At 40.5% G+C, this 16,433-nt stretch overlaps 1 protein-coding gene across 50 annotated transcripts in view; it reads left to right on the forward strand.

Moving 5' to 3' along the window:
* YEATS2 (YEATS domain containing 2) overlaps window positions 1-16,433 on the forward strand; it is a 106,544-nt gene that overhangs the window by 75,804 nt on the left and 14,307 nt on the right. For 32 of the 50 annotated variants that reach the window (XM_021069909.2, XM_021069918.2, XM_021069915.2 and 29 more), the window contains 6 exons: window positions 517-743; window positions 1,497-1,655; window positions 5,030-5,206; window positions 8,253-8,439; window positions 13,235-13,363; window positions 14,086-14,184. In XM_021069909.2, the coding sequence (XP_020925568.2) occupies window positions 517-743; window positions 1,497-1,655; window positions 5,030-5,206; window positions 8,253-8,439; window positions 13,235-13,363; window positions 14,086-14,184 (978 nt within the window). The remainder of the gene's footprint in view (window positions 1-516; window positions 744-1,496; window positions 1,656-5,029; window positions 5,207-8,252; window positions 8,440-13,234; window positions 13,364-14,085; window positions 14,185-16,433) is intronic. The other 18 variants (XM_021069914.2, XM_084990454.1, XM_084990442.1 and 15 more) reach the window with 1 other exon arrangement.

Below are 16,433 nucleotides of genomic sequence, written 5' to 3' on the forward strand. Positions count from 1 at the left end.
AATTTAAAAGATAAATGGGGCTCTGGAGTCATTCTGAATATGAGGAAAGTCTTAAATTTTTTTTCCAGAGCAGGGGGAGACAGAAAAGATAGAGTACTGTAAAATTACACTGAATTCCAGCAGTTTCACTGAAATTGAATCAGATGCCAGAAAGTTTGAGAGCACTTAACTGAACACATTCTAAGTGTTGATTAAAAGCACTGGGTTAGGAAATGTACCAGACTCTCTCTTGATCTTCCTCAGCTAAGCCAAAACACTTGTCAAAGATAAGTTTTCATTGCAGCACTGAGAGCCGAACTAGTTGACCATCATTCAGTCAAAAGTAAATAAATTTGTCTTTAGCACTAGGAAATCTTCTCTCTTGTCACACACTCAGTTTATTATAAAAAAGAAGAAATGAAGGAAAGAAAAGGAATGGAGCCGTAAAAGAAACATCTCTCTGAGCTCATCTGTTTTTTTCTGTTAAGCCTTCTATAAATACTTTTTTGATGATGCTATCATTTGTTGTGTCTTCAGACCTCCAGTCTGGCTCAGCTGGTGGTGGTGGTGGTGGTGGTGGTGGTGGCGGTGGTGGCGGCGGTGGTGGTGGCGGTAGTGGCGGCGGCAGCAGCGGTGGTGGAGGTGGAGGTGGAGGTAGTAGCAACACTGGAGGAGGAGGAACAGCAGCCCAAAGCCCCGCGGGCCCTGGAGGGATATCCCAGCACCTGACGTACACGTCTTACATCCTCAAGCAAACCCCCCAGGTATGGTCATTTCTGATCTGTTAAATCATTTAGTTACTTGATATCTGCCTTTGATTATAGTGGATTTACCTTTATAGCTCTGGGATCAAGGGTCAGTACTAACATTTTAGCCATGTTAGAAATCTGTCATTTTAGGCTTGCTTTATTTTCAGAGGAAAGTAGGTGCAGATTCAGACTTAAGTAACTTATCCAAGATTGCACTGCTAAGCCAGTGGTAGAGTTTGGATTTAAACCCAGATCTTTCTGAAAGGTTTTTGCTATGCTTTTGCCTCTTATGGATTTGGAAAAGTATTAATGTGCAGTTGAAATTTTTCTTTAGATGGGAGTAACCAAAGAAATAGTATAAAGTTATGGTATTCAGAACTATCTTGGATCCAATATTAGGAACAGGTTTCTGCCGCCTTTCCCCTCGTTGCTAGTCTTGTCTTCTCTCTCAGGAAGGTAATGGAATTTTGGTTCCAGATGTTCTTAGTGAGACAGGTGGATAGTTAACAGTCTGAACGATTAAATCCACCTATGAGGACTAGATTGTAAAACTTCAGTTTCTAACAGCCTGCCCTCTAACAACAGTACAAAATGCGAGGAGCAGGGATAACTAGTGGCAGTGACACTGAGACCAGAGCTGTTCTTTTCAGTTATTTTAATTGAGTTGAAGGGGAGCTTATAATGTGGGACCTTGTGTTTTAAAGGATCAGAATAAGTCATTTGAATTTAACAAATTACTGATTAAGTCTTCATTTCTTTGTAACATAGGGCACATTTTTAGTTGGCCAGCCGTCACCGCAGACATCTGGAAAACAGCTGACTACGGGGTCAGTGGTCCAAGGAACACTGGGAGTCAGCACATCTTCTGCACAAGGACAGCAAACGTTAAAAGTTATCTCTGGACAAAAAACCACTTTGTTTACCCAGGTAAATACACACACACACACGCACACACACACACACCCCCAAATATGTGGTAGTCATGGCATTTACTTAAAATATTTAAAGCTTATCTCTTTCCACAAACAAATTATGGTTGCATAAGAAAAGAAGCAGTAACATAGTAAAGAAAAATGAGAGTAAAATCTTAAGATTTGGGAAAATTTAAGTAGAATGAGAAGATGATACCAGGGAGTAATTTAGCTATGCAAACAGTAATGACCTATATATTGAATAAAATTTGTGAAAGCAAAATAAGAAGGATGATCACTTATAAAATCCACACTATATGTGAGAGGAGAAAAATAACCACATAATATTTTCTTAGAAGAAATGAAGATTTTCTTGACCGTTCATTCCAAAATGTCTCTGGAGGGACTTCATATATAGGAGATTCTGAATAGTGCTATAGGTAATTTCAGCCACAGTGTCCATATAGAAAGTAAACACTGAGGGAGTTTGGTGTGTGTTTCTACAGCTTCTTTCGTATAGGTGAAGAATGACAGGGAATTGTAACGGGGTGAAGGAAATCATAATCATCCTCAGGGGACTCTGTAGCTAAACCTCAAGAACTTACACATGAAACAAGGTGTGGAAGGCTATAGACGGTATAATGCCATTATCAACAAACAGGGCACTTTTTATGACTGTATGTAGATCAGTTCCCAAAGCACGAAACGAATATTGAATTTTTGTCAAATGCCTTTTCTCTCTCTCTTGAGAGGTCATGTGATTTTTCTTTTTCAGTTTGTTAATGTGGTGAATTACATTGATTTTTTTAAATGTTAAACCAACTTTGCCTTCCTGGATTAAACCCGACTTTGTAGTTTATGTCTGTTTTTGGTATCAGAGTAATGTTGGCCTCATAAAATGAGTTGGAAATTTTTACCTCCTCTTTACTTTTTTGGGAAGCCTTTATGTCGACTTGGTATTATTTCTTCCTTAACTTTACACTAGTAAAACCATAATGGCCTGGAGTTTTCCTAATTGGGAAGGTTTTTAACTATAATTTCAATTTATTTAATACACATATGACTGACTATTCCGGTTATTTATTTTGTCTTGAGGAAGCTTGGTAGTTTATATCTTTAAACGAATTTATTACATCTAAGTAGTCAAATTTCTTGGCACAAACTTGTTCATAATTTTCCCTTATTATCTTTTTAATGTCTTCAGAATCTTTAGTGATGTCCCCTTTTTCATTATCAATTTTGATAATTATATGTCTTTTTTTCTTGATCAGTCTATCTGGAGATTTATCAATTTTATGATCTTTTCAAATTATCAGCATTTGGTTTCCATAAGTACTAATTTGTCTTTGGTCAGATGCTCTTTGCTGTTTCAAACAGATGCGAGGCCCTGAAATTCTTCAGGCAATTCTCTAAAATCTTAGCTAATTTCTTCTATCCTGCTTATGTTGCAGCCAATGCAGTGACTTTCTGTTCTTCCAAAGCTGAGATGTTTTCTGTTGCCTTTTATTAAAGTACAATTTACATAGAATAGTGAACAGATCACAAGGGTACTGCCTAGTGAGTTTTGGCAAATGTATATGCTCTTGCAAGCATCATCCCAATCAAGATATTCAGCATTTCCATCACACTAAAATATACCCTTCATTTCTCTTTTCCCTTTTGTTCTATTACCATTTTTCTTTTTCTGTCACCATAGATTAGCTGTTGTCTGTTCTTGAACTTCATATCAATAAAATTATGTAGTATATAGTCGTTTATGATAGCTTCTATTATTGAACAAAATGTTTTTGAGATTTATCCATATGTGTATAATTACTTATTCTTTTTTATTCTTGAGTAATATTTTGTTGCATGATCTATTCTGTTGATGGACACTTGGATTATTTCCATTTTTTGACTTAGGAATGACACTGTTATGAACAGTCTCAAATAGATCATTTGTACAGTAGGATAGCTCTGTCATAGGGTAAATATACCTTTATAAGAAGTTTTCTAAGAAATTGACAGATAGTTTTACAAAGCGAGTGTACATTTGACTCTCCCATAAGTAATGTGGGACAGTTCCAGTTACTGTACATTCTCACTAACATGCGGTATCATTATTCATTTTAATTTTAGCCATTTTTGTGAGTGATATCTTAGTTTGCTTTTAATTTGTATGAGACTGGGAGTTTCCATTGTGGCTCAGCAGTTAGCAACCCCAACTAGCATCTGTGAGGACGTGGGTTTGATCCCTGGCCTCGCTCAGTGGGTTAAGGATCTGGTATTGCTGGAAACTATGGCGTTGGTCACAGACGAGGCTTGGTTGCTGCATTGCTGTGGCTAAAGCTGCAGTTGGACCCCTAACCTGGGAACCTCCATAAGTTGCTGGAGCGGCCCTAAAAAGACAAAAAGACAAAATAATAATAATAATTTGCATGAGACTCCAATACATAATAATGTCATGGCTACTACTTTTGGATTCTTTTTTTTTTTTTTTTTTAATTTTTCTTTTCTAGTTTATAAAGTGTCATTTGTAAATCACCATTTTTTAATTTTTATTTATTTATTTATTTATTTTTTTGTCTTTTGTCTTTTGTTGTTGTTGTTGTTGTTGCTATTTCTTGGGCCGCTCCTGCGGCATATGGATGTTCCCAGGCTAGGGGTTGAATCGGAGCTGTAGCCACCGGCCTACGCCAGAGCCACAGCAACGCGGGATCCGAGCCGCGTCTGCAACCTACACCACAGCTCACGGCAACGCCGGATCATTAACCCACTGAGCAAGGGCAGGGACCGAACCCTCAACCTCATGGTTCCTAGTCGGATTCGTTAACCACTGCGCCACGACGGGAACTCCCTACTTTTGGATTCTAATCATGACTTTTCATGCAGTGGTTTTGCCAACCTGCAAAGCTGAAAATGCTTACTTATGCCATTTACAAAAAAAGTTTGCTGAGCCTTGACTTAAACCACTAAAACTATAATTTGCTTAATGATTCTCTGGTACAAAAATGCTAAGCCTGTACTAGCCTAGAGCACCATTAACTTACCCATTTAAAGCTGGTCCTTCTTGGTTAGATTTTCATGTCTACAGATCACGTATACATTTAGGAGTACTTTGGATTCAATTATTTTGATAACAAATGCCTGGTTTCTTTCAGCTGTCAAATAGAGTCTTGCAAATTCAGTTACCTGTTCTACATCAGAGATAAAGGAACATTTGAATTAAAATGTCACACACCTGACAACTTGTTGGAAAGTGCATAACCACTTCATATAGTTTTAATTAGCAAGACTTTCTTAGGGATGCGCTATTGGGGGTGGGGGTGGGGGGAGCATATGTAGGTAAGGATTAAATTGTGCCTATTAACCAGAGTAACATTATTACTCCAACTCATTTTGTTTCTCCAGGCAGCCCCTGGGGGACAGGCATCTCTAATGAAAATATCTGATAGCACATTGAAGTCTGTGCCAGCCACCTCACAGCTCTCAAAGCCTGGAACCACAATGCTGAGAGTAGCAGGAGGGGTTATCACAACTGCCACTTCCCCAGCTGTAGCCCTCTCAGCAAATGGTCCTGCACAACAGGTGAGAAGTAGCATGATAGTGGAAAATCATAATGAAGCATAAAAGCAATAAAAATATAAAATACTCAGCAGGCACACTATTGGGCCTTTTTTTTGTTTTTGTTTTTTTTAAAGGACCACACCCATGGCATATGGAAGTTCCCAAGTCAAATTGGAGTTGCAGCTGCCGGCCTGCACCACAACCATGGCAATGCTGGATCCACGCTGCATCTGTAACCTACACCACAGCTCACAGCAACACTGGATCCTTAGCCCACTGAGTAAGGCCAGGAATTGAGCGCACATCCCCATGGATATTAGTCGGGTTTTTAACCTGCTAAGCCATAATGGAAACTCCATATTATTCTTTAAAAAAAAAAAAAAAAAAAAAAAATCAAATATAATTCACATACCATAAAATTCACCATTTTAAAGTATACAGTTCAGCGATTTTTATTATATTTTCAATGTTGTGCAACAATCACAGTAGTCTAATTCTGGAACTTTTTTTTTTTTTTTTTTTGTCTTTTTAGGGCTGTACCAGCAGCATACGGAAGTTCCCAGGCTAGGGGTTGAATTGGAGATGTTGATGCTGACGTATGCCACAGCCACAGTAACGCGGGATCCAAGCCACCTCTGTGACCTGCACCACAGCTCACGGCCAGTGCTGGATCTTCAACCCTTTGAGTGAGACCAGGATTGAACCTGTGTCCTCGTGGATTGAACCCAACCTAGTTAGGTTCATTACCACTGACTCATGACAGGAATTCCTCTAGAACTTCTTTTAATCACTCCAAAAACTAACTCACCATCCAGTAGTAGCCACTCCCATCCCCTCCCTCCCTCTAGTCCTAGGCAGCTACTGATCTACTTGCTTGTGACGTGGCTTCTTTTTCTTAGCATGTTTTCAAGATTCATACATGTTGTAGCATGTATCAATACTTCATTCCTTTTTGGAGGGGAGGAGGGGCATGTGGAAGTTCCCCACCCAGGGATTGAACCCGTGCCATAGCATCCACTTAATCCACTGCAGTGGCAATACCACTGCATTCTTAACCTGATGCACCATAGGAGAACTCCACTTCATTCCTTTTTATTTCTTATTTTTCTGTCTTTTTAGAGCTGCAGCCGCAGCATGTGGAAATTCCCAGGCTAGAGGTCGAATCGGAGCTACAGCTGCCAGCCTACGCCACAGCCACAGCAACGCCAGGTCCAGACCTTGTCTGTGACCACCACAGCTCACAGCAACACCAGATTCTTAACCCACTGAGCGAGGCCAGGGATCAAACCTGCGTCCCCATGGATGCTAGTCAGATTTGTTTCCACTGAGCCATAGCGGGAACTCCTGTTTGGGTTTTTTTATTTTGGCCATCGTAGTGGGTATAAAGTGGTATCTCATTATGGTTTTGATTTGTAATTTTAATGAAGTTGCTGTTTTTCTTTTTTGGTTATATTTGTGGTGTTACAGCTGAGATACTGTTGCCTAATTCAAAGCCACAAAATTTAAGCCTGTGTTTTAAGAGTTTTCTAGTTTAGGTCTTATATTTAGGTCTTCTGTCCATTTTGAGTTAGTCTGAGATGGGGGGGGCTAAACTTGATTCTTTTGTATGTAAATATCCAGTTGGCCCAGCAACATTTGTTAAAAAGTCTGTTTCCCCTTTTAATTGTCCTGGCACCTCTCGGGAACTCTTATAATCTGATTTTGCTTACTTCCCAGGCTTCATCTCCTACAAGTGCTGCTTCCCCTCAGGCCTACTCACCCCACTCTACTTTGCAGTCCCTTCAACATAGCACATTCTTTCATGCCTCTCTGACTTTCCATTGCTGTCTTCTGCCAGGAAACACCCTTCTTTTTCTCCTTTCCCTTTCTTGAGTCTTGAAGATTTCCCTAAAGTGCATTATTTCTACCTGAGGCCTTTCTCAGCACTCTCCTCTCCCATCCCTAGGCTGAAGTAGTAGCTTTCCTCTCAGTGGTAATGGTGCCTTGTATCTGTGCCTGCTGCAGCATTCTTCAGAGTTTGGTAACCCTCGCCTTCAAGGTTTATCTCTGGGCCCTAACGTTTAACTCTATGCCTGCCCTATAGTAGATGTTTTTTGAATAATATGGAAAACTTTAGAGGAGTTCCCAACGTGTTGCAGCGAAAGCAAATCTGAATAGGAACCATGAGGTTTCAGGTTCAATCCTCGTTCAGTGGGTTAAGGATCTGGCATTGCCATGAGCTGTGGTGTAGGTCGCAGACACGGCTCAGATCCTGTGTTGCTGTGGATGTGGCGTAGGCCAGAAGTTTTAGCTCCGATTGGACCCCTAGCCTGGGAACCTCCATATGCTGCAGGTGTGGCCCTAAAAAGCAAAAAGAAAAGAAAAGAAAAAGTGAAACATTATAGTGAGTTTTTTAAAAATCATATTATCCCATTTTTACATTCTGAGATTATGTCCTCCTTTTTAGGGATGGGGGGAATTTGACATATCCTTTTATAAAGTGATAGAATAAGTGGTGAGTTTTTAAAATATGGTAACCCTGGGATACCTCCTCATTTTAAAATCCAAATATTTTCCTGGTCTGTGAAATCTGAACATACAGGAACCACCAAACTAGAGAAGCAGTCTTTTTAAATGGCATGCCATTGAACAGGTAGCTAATCATAGCTAATAGCTAGTATTTATTGAGTATGCTACATGGCAGTCATTGTTTTTTTGTTTTTTTTTTTTTTGTCTTTTGTCTTTTTGTTGTTGTTGTTGTTGTTGTTGTTGTTGTTGCTATTTCTTGGGCCGCTCCCGCGGCATATGGAGGTTCCAGGCTAGGGGTTGAATCGGAGCTGTAGCCACCGGCCTACGCCAGAGCCACAGCAATGCAGGATCCGAGCCGCGTCTGCAACCTACACCACAGCTCACGGCAACGCCGGATCGTTAACCCACTGAGCAAGGGCAGGGACCGAACCCGCAACCTCATGGTTCCTAGCTGGATTCGTTAACCACTGTGCCACGACGGGAACTCCCGCAGTCATTGTTTAAGCAAGTTACACTGCTTTCTTCTTAAATTTCTATTATTTCTGGTCCTGTGGGTTAGCAGTCAGAAGGAGCAGCTCCCAGTTCGTCATCTACTATGGGTGCTGTAATGAAAACTTCTGGGCAACAACAAGTGTGTGTGAGCCAGGCTGCCATGGGAACCTGCAAGGCTGCTGCCCCCTCCGTCATCAGCGCCACATCCCTGGTGTCCACACCCAACCCCATCTCTGGAAAGGCCACAGTGTCAGGTCAGTTGTATCATAATATTATTTCTCTCTCCCTTCTCTGGGGTAGAGTATTTTTGGAATGTCTTAAACAATATTTTTGTATAATAAAGTGTTAAAAATCATTAACTCAGGAACGTTTTCCATACAGGTGCTTTTTAGAGAAATTACTCATTTAAAAATCTATGAACAAATTTTTAAGACCAAGATGTTCTTATGGATTGAAAGCAATTTTTAATTGATATAATAAAACATTAGCCATATGGAACTCTTCTGGGTATTTATCGTCAGTTTTGAATGGAACTCATAAAACGTCATACATTTCTTTTGGCCTTCATAAGCAAAATATGTAAAATGTAAATTAGGAGTTCCTGTCGTGGCTCAGTGGAAACAAATCTGACTAGCATCCATGAGGACACAGATTCGATCCCTGGCCTCGCTCAGTGGGTTAAGGATCCGGTGTTGCCGTGAGCTGTGGTGTAGGTCGCAGATGCGGCTTGGATCCCATGTTGCTGTGGCTGTGGTGTAGGCCAGTGGCTACAGCTCTGATTTGACCTCTAGTCTGGGAACCTCCATATGCTGTGGGTGTGGCCCTAGAAAGACAAAAATAAAAAATTAAAATAAAATGTAAATTAACATGATTGTTAACAGTAGTTATTATATTGGGTAGTATTAGTATGACGTGCTTGAGATCTGGTAAGTTGTATCCTAACACTAAACGACCCCAGAAAAGTGTCCCTTTTACTTCTTTGGTTAACAGAGCACAAATCCTGGAGCCAGATTGCCTAATACCTACTTCATGAAGTTGAGAGAATTCAATGAGTTGATATAGAGATGCTTCAAATACTGTCTGGCATGTAGTAGCCATTCTATAAATAATTGCTACTATTATCAGTTTTAGTTTTTTGTTACTGTAGGTCTTCATTCCCTATCTGCAATTCTAAAATTGAAAAAGCTGTGAAAACCAAACATGTGTTTGCTGTTATTTTCACCCGTAAGTAACTTTAGGGCAAAATCTGATCTCCATTGGCAGGCTATTTATTTATTTATTCTGGTCTTTTTGTCTTTTTAGGGCCGCACTTGCAGCAGGTATATGGAGGTTCCCAGGGTTGCTAGTTGGGTTTGCTAACCGTTGAGCCATGACGGGGAACTCCTGACGAGCTAGTTATACTACTTGATATGAGTATTCATATTTTGCCACAAATACTAATATGTTTGATTACATGCTGTCACACATGCCAATCTAATGTACAGCATTATCTGATCTAATATACAGCATTACTTCTCAACCTTGAAAGGTCAGTTTTGTTTTTCTGCAATCCAGTACAGACAGATACTTCTGTAAAATGTAATAAAAATGTCACAGCAAAGTCAAAATGTTACAGAAGTTTTTTTTTGTTTTGTTTTGTTTGTCTTTTTGTCCTTTTAGGGCCGCTCCCGAGGCATATGGAGGTTTCCAGGGTAGGGGTCGAATTGGAGCTGTTGCCACCGGCCTATGCCACAGCCACAGCAATGCCAGATCCGAGCTGCACCTGTGACCTACACCACAGCTCACAGCAATGCCAGATCCTTAACCCACTGAGCGAGACCAGGGCTCGAACCTGCAACCTCATGGTTCCTAGTCGGATTCATTTCCACTGAGCCACAACGGGAACTCCTACAGAAGTTTTTGAATGGTCTTAATATCTATAGTGCCTTGTTGCAGATTAATAACAGTCTACCAACTGGCACTGGTATACAGGGGAAAAAGAACTGAGTATTGCTAACATACATACATGCACATGAACAAACGTACCTTAGTATCTTTGGATAAATATTGTGGATATTCTTATTGTTACTGTTATTATCACTGCATTCCATACAAGACTCCAAAACAAGACCCTGTATTTTATTTGCATTTGGGGTGGTTAGAGACCAACAGATTAAGCCTGGTTTATTTTTCCCATGATTTCCCCCTCCCAGTTAAAATTAACCAAGTTTTTATGTGAGGAGTGCTTGTTCTCTACTAATTGTTTGGAGGTACTGTGTTAGCACTGAAGTAGACATTGTAGAAATAGGAGTAATTATTATAAGAAATGAATGCCCTCTCTTTTTTCTGATTTTTAAAACACAATAAATGAAGTCTCCCTGCTTTAACTTGTAGTTTCTTAAAATAACTGGTGATGAAACTTTCCGTATTATATTTTCATAAGCGAATCAAACTATTTTCTACTGACTAATTGTATGTGTATTCTTTTTTTTTAATTGAGGTATAACCTTTAATTTTTCAATTAAAATTTTTGTGTGCATTATAAACTGTTTTGAACAAAGTCGCCATTGTAACTGGAGCAGAGTGAGCAAAGGAAAGAGCACTAGGAGGGAAAGTCTGTGGGATGCGGGCCAGGTCATACAGGGCCTTGGTAGGTCATTGTCAGAACACCCAATTTTTACTTGAAGGGAATCCGCTGGGGGGGGGTCTTCTATTAAGGGGTGATGTGGTGTTCCTTACCTTTTAACAGGACCACTGGCTATAGCATTAGACTAAACTGTGGGGCACAAGGTGGAAGCAGGGACCGACCAAGAAGTAGACACTAAGGAAATCGGACGATGTATTCAGGAGGCCTGGCAACATTAGGCTAAAATCAGTTCCAGAAAGAAAACAGAAATTAGGGAGTTCCTGTTGTGGCTCAGCGGTAAACCCAGCTAATACCGATGAGATACAGGTTCAATCCCTGGCCTCGCTCTGTGGGTTGAGGATCCAGCATTGCCCTAAGCTGTGGTGTAGGTCGCAGATGCAGCTCAGATCTTGCCTTGCTGTGGCTGTGGTGTAGGCTGGCAGCTGCAACTCCAGTTCAAGCCCTAGCCTGGGAACTCCCATATGCCACACATGGAGCCCTAAAAAGACAAAAAGAAAGAAGCCAAAGGGAATTCCCAGGGTAACTGTGCAGGATGCTTCCTGGATGAGTGCTTTGCAAAAGGCCTAGAAAAGAACAGCCCAAATTGGAGCAGATTGAGCACCCCAGGAAGGGTAGGTCTTATTTGAAAAATGGAACTGTAAATTATTTAGGAGATTGGACTGTGTAGAGAACTGTATGAAGGGATGGTTTATAGCATTTTTTTGAAGGATGTGAGAGGGCTTTTGTAAAATGTTGGAAGAAAACTAAGCAAGTGAAAAAGAAGGAAATTAACTCCAGAAAATGAAATGGAATCATTGTATCATGATATTCTTTGTATCAACAGAAAATAATATTGGAGAAGAGGGACTGGAGGGTATCAGTGCCTTAAAATGTTTATCTACCCTAATATTAAGTCACTGTATAACATCAGAATGTTACGTCAGAATGAATCAAGGCCTACATTGTACATACACATCCTTTTAAAATAGGCTGAGATAAATATTACAATACCAAAAAGGTTGAAAGTGGATGCCACTGGGGAACTAAATAAGGACAGGACGGTGGAGCAAAGGATGGCTGTTTTTAGTTATATACCTTTTAGCACTTTTTACTTTTCAACTGATATAAGCCTGTAATATTTGATAGAAATAAGAAATTTTAAAGTAGGAAGAAACCAAGCTATTATTGTACTCTTGAGGGCACATCTCAGTAAGCAAGTACTCTTTGACCCATCTAGCATTCATTTATTCTAAAGAAAGATTTTCTTGTTAATTTAAGGCTTTGTTATTCCTTTTCTTAACTCAAGCCAACTGTATTCCAGTGTCTTGAAGTATCTTTAGCCTCTGGTGCTGTTTTTTTTTTTTTTTTTTTTTTTTTTGTCTTTTGTCTTTTTGCTGTTGTTGTTGTTGTTGCTATTTCTTGGGCCGCTCCTGCGGCATATGGAGGTTCCCAGGCTAGGGGTTGAAACGGAGCTGTAGCCACCGGCCTACGCCAGAGACACAGCAACGCGGGATCCGAGCCGCGTCTGCAACCTACACCACAGCTCACGGCAACGCCAGATCGTTAACCCACTAAGCAAGGGCAGGGACCGAACCCGCAACCTCATGGTTCCTAGTCGGATTCGTTAACCACTGCGCCACGACGGGAACTCCTGGTGCTGTTTTAAGTAGTTGTTAGGTTATAGCATGGATTTGTCTTGTGTACTCTCCTTTTGTCTTTTTTTTTTTTTTTTTTTAATTGGCCCTTTGAATGCCTAGAAGAGCTTTGTAATGGAAATGGGAGTGTGGCGCTTGGTCTTTAAAGGAAAATGAGACAGTGTGACCCTTTCTGAAATAAGGGGAGATTATCTGGTTTGAAAAATAAGGGCTGCACAGAGATAGGAAATTAGAAGGCATGGTGAGTAGGCAGATGAAATATTAGATATATAAGGATGTTGTGAAGGAGATACAGAAAAATTAAGACCAGACTAAAATGGACACTGAATGCTTTGAGGTATTTTGGAAATATTCTTTAGGCAGTCCACAGCCAGAGAAGGTTTTTAAGTAGGAAAATGACAATTGTCCAAATCAAAATACAAAATTTTACGTCCAGTTTATATGTATCACAGTTATATACAGAACAGATACATTGTCATGAAAAACAGACATGGAAAAGAGCTATCTCAAAATGTTGATACTGTTTGTCTCTACAGTAGGACTCTGGGTGACTTTTTTCTGTTATTTCTGCTTTTCTGGGAATTTCTGTATTATGTTAGGATTGCAGGGTAGAACTAAATCATTGTTGTCACATCACTGTTTTATTGAGAAGTCTGCTGCCTCATGTTTCCAGCTCTTTCTTTATTGAAAGAGTAATTGTCCTGTGAGAAAATATGAATGCTATAGAGGGCAGAAACTTTAAGGAAGCATCTGATCTTCAGCTTGGCCTTATCTTCCAACTTATTTTAGGATTGTTAAAGATTCACTCCAGTCAGTCCAATCCCCAGCAGGCTGTCCTGACGATCCCCAGCCAGCTCAAACCACTCAGTGTAAACACATCTGGAGGTGTGCAGACTATACTGATGCCTGTGAATAAAGGTGCGTGTGCTTGTCTCTGGTCTGTTTGGGGGGAAGGTCTGTATTCCATCACTTGGTGACTGCTCCTCCCTTGTGTACACTCCCTGGCACCAGCACCAGGGCTGAAAGTAGAACCCAATATCCATTGGCTTCTAAATAACTGCCCATTCAGAGTTCCCGTCGTGGAGCAGCAGAAACGAACCCGACTAGGAACCATGAGGTTTCAGGTTTGATCCTTGGCCTTGCTCAGCAGGTTAAGGATCTGGTGTTGCTCTGAGCTGTGGTGTAGGTTGCAGATGAGGCTGGGATCCCATATTGCTGTGGCTGTGGTATAGGCCAGCAGCTGCAGCTCCAATTCGACCCCTAGCCTGGGAACCTCCATATGCCAAGGGTGCGGCCCTAAGTAGAAAAAAAATTTTAAAATAACTGCCGTTTCTGCAGTTGAGTAGTAAGGAGGAACATTTTAAGCATTTATGAGAGTGCAGGTTAATTGGATTTTTATTTTCTGAGTTTAGTAACAGGCTCCCATTTCCACAGTTGAAGATAACAGCTCAGTAACCCTGGCACTGATAGGAAACAGCCCGTCTTGTTGATCACTGTATTTTCAAAGGACCTTACCATTTCTGTTACACTGGGATTGTTTTTGTGCTAGTAGTCTACACTGGGACTATCAAGTGGGAGTTAGATTATTTTCATTAAAATAATTTCTGTTTCTTCAATCTTCCCCTCCTTTTTGCCTGAAGTGGTTCAATCATTTTCTGCCAGCAAATCACCTGCCATTGTGCCCGCAGCCACCCCAGCTCCAGTTGTCCCCAGCTCTGCTCCAGCCACTGTTACAAAAGGTATGTAGTTTCTCACAGTATATTTGCCCAGAAGTTTTATGTAAGACATTACTGTAATCTGAATCCCTTGAATTAAAGCATCTATCAATCAGTCACTTCAAAAATACGTAGTGTTTACGTGTAGACTTGACGTTGAGGGAAATACAGAGGTGTATAAAGCTTAATTTTAGCCCTCCAAGAAGAGAGTAGCAGTAGACCACATGCAGTGATTGATAAATGCAGGATAAGTGATCTGGAAAATGAATGCTGAAATAATTTCCATCTAGGATGTCTGGTCAGGGAATGTGGAAGTGGGTAGGACTTTGTTTGAGACACAGATTATAACCTGGACTTTAAGACTGAAGCATTTTCAGCAACAAGGTCCTGTTGCATAGCACAGGGAACTATATCCAGTCTCCTGGGATAAACCATAATGGAAAGGAATATAAAAAAGAATATATAGGTGTTCCCTGGTGGCCTGGCAGTTAAGGACTCGGCTTGTGACTGTTGAGTTTCGGGTTCAATCCCTGACCCAGGAACTTCCACATGCCACAGGCACAGCCAAAAAAAGAAGAAATAATGTGTAAAGAGTTCCCTGGTGGTCTAGTGGCTGGGACTCGGTGCTTTCACTGCTGAGGCCCAGGTTTAGTCCCTGCTCTGGGAACTGAGATTCCACATCATGCGGCTGCATGTTGCAGCCAAAAATGTTTTTAAAATAATAATAATAAATTTTGGAGTTCCTATCACAGCACAGCAGAAACGAATCCTCCTAGGAACCATGATGTTGTGACTTTGATCCCAGTCCTCGCTCGGTGGGTTAAGGACCTGGCATTGCTGTGAGCTGTGGGGTAGGTCACAGACACGGCTCAGATTCTGCATTGCTATGGCGCTGGTGTAGGCTGGCAGCTGTAGCTTGGATTGAACCCCTAGTCTGGGAACCTCCATATGCTGTGGTTGTGGCCATAAAAAGCAAATAATAATAATAATATTTTTTAAAAGAATGTGTGTAAGTCACTTTGCTATACAGCAGAAATTAGCATGACATTGTAAATCAACTGTAATTTGGAAAAGAGTGAAGCATTTTCAGCTGTGGAGTGGTCAAGGGTCATGCCAGATTAAGGGAGCAGTAGAGACAAAGACTAAGAGGATTTGTTTGGGGAAACAGACCAATTAAAGGGTCTCATCTATGGTGTATAGTTGTAAAAGTAGCTGTAGGTAGGGCCAGATGTTGGCACCTGGCAATGGGGATATTTCTGACTGTTGAGTAGATGGAGATAGTCTAGTGAGTTAGAACAATACATTTTGCCATCTATAACGTCGGTTACAATAATGATAATTACCATGTTTAAGAGCCTAAGTTGTGCCAGGCACCATGCCAGCTACTTAGGTATAAAAATCACTGATTATCCCAGTACTTTAGGATAGTTATTATTCCCATTTTTCAAATGAGGGTACTGAAGTTTGGAGATAGTAAGTCTATACTTCCCAAGTCTAAAAAACTGGAAAGTCATGCAGTCAGCATTTGAAATACTTCCGCTTTTCAGGCATGCCAGGATCTCTCATCACAGTCTTGAGAAGAAATAGATTTGGAATTCACAGCATGACCATCTAAAGCAAGGGTTGGCTGACTTCAGTCTGCTGCTTGTTTTTTAAACGGGGTTTCGTTGGCACATGGCCATGCCCGTTCATTTACATATTGTCTTTGGGTTTATTTCACTCTCAGAGTTGGTAGTTCCAGCTGAGACCATATCACTCACAAAGCTTAAAATGTTTACTAATGAGTTCCTTACAGGGAGAGTTTGCCAATCCCTGATCAAAAGATAGCTGATGAAAGAATCAATATTAATCTAGACCAGCATTTCTCCTCAGTAGTAGGTATATATCATAGGCCTTCTTCATACAGATTCTGAGTCACATAATTTTGGACTGAAGCCGGAGCATCTCTGTTTTGATGTTAATTGAGGTAAAATTTTGTATAGTGAAATGCAAAGATACTAAGCACACCATTTGATGAGTTTTGACAAATATGTAAACCCAAAAAGCAACATTCCATTCAAGCTATAGAAATTTCCATCACCTTGTGCCCCCTTCCAGTCAGTTCTCAGCCACTGTCTGATATCTGTTACGATAAATTAGTTGGGTCTGTGTTTTAACTTTATGTGGATGGAAGCATGTGCATTCTTCTAATGAGTAAATGAAATCATTCACTCACTGTAATGTTTTTCAGATTCAACCATGTCGTTGTTGAGTAATTCCTCATAGTAGGGGTA

The sequence above is a fragment of the Sus scrofa genome, chromosome 13 (genome assembly GCF_054392235.1).
Source record: "Sus scrofa isolate SSC_HxYL_T2T_F1_AM1 chromosome 13, Sscrofa_HxYL_maternal_Yorkshire_Landrace_v2.0, whole genome shotgun sequence".
Taxonomy (NCBI): domain Eukaryota; kingdom Metazoa; phylum Chordata; class Mammalia; order Artiodactyla; family Suidae; genus Sus; species Sus scrofa.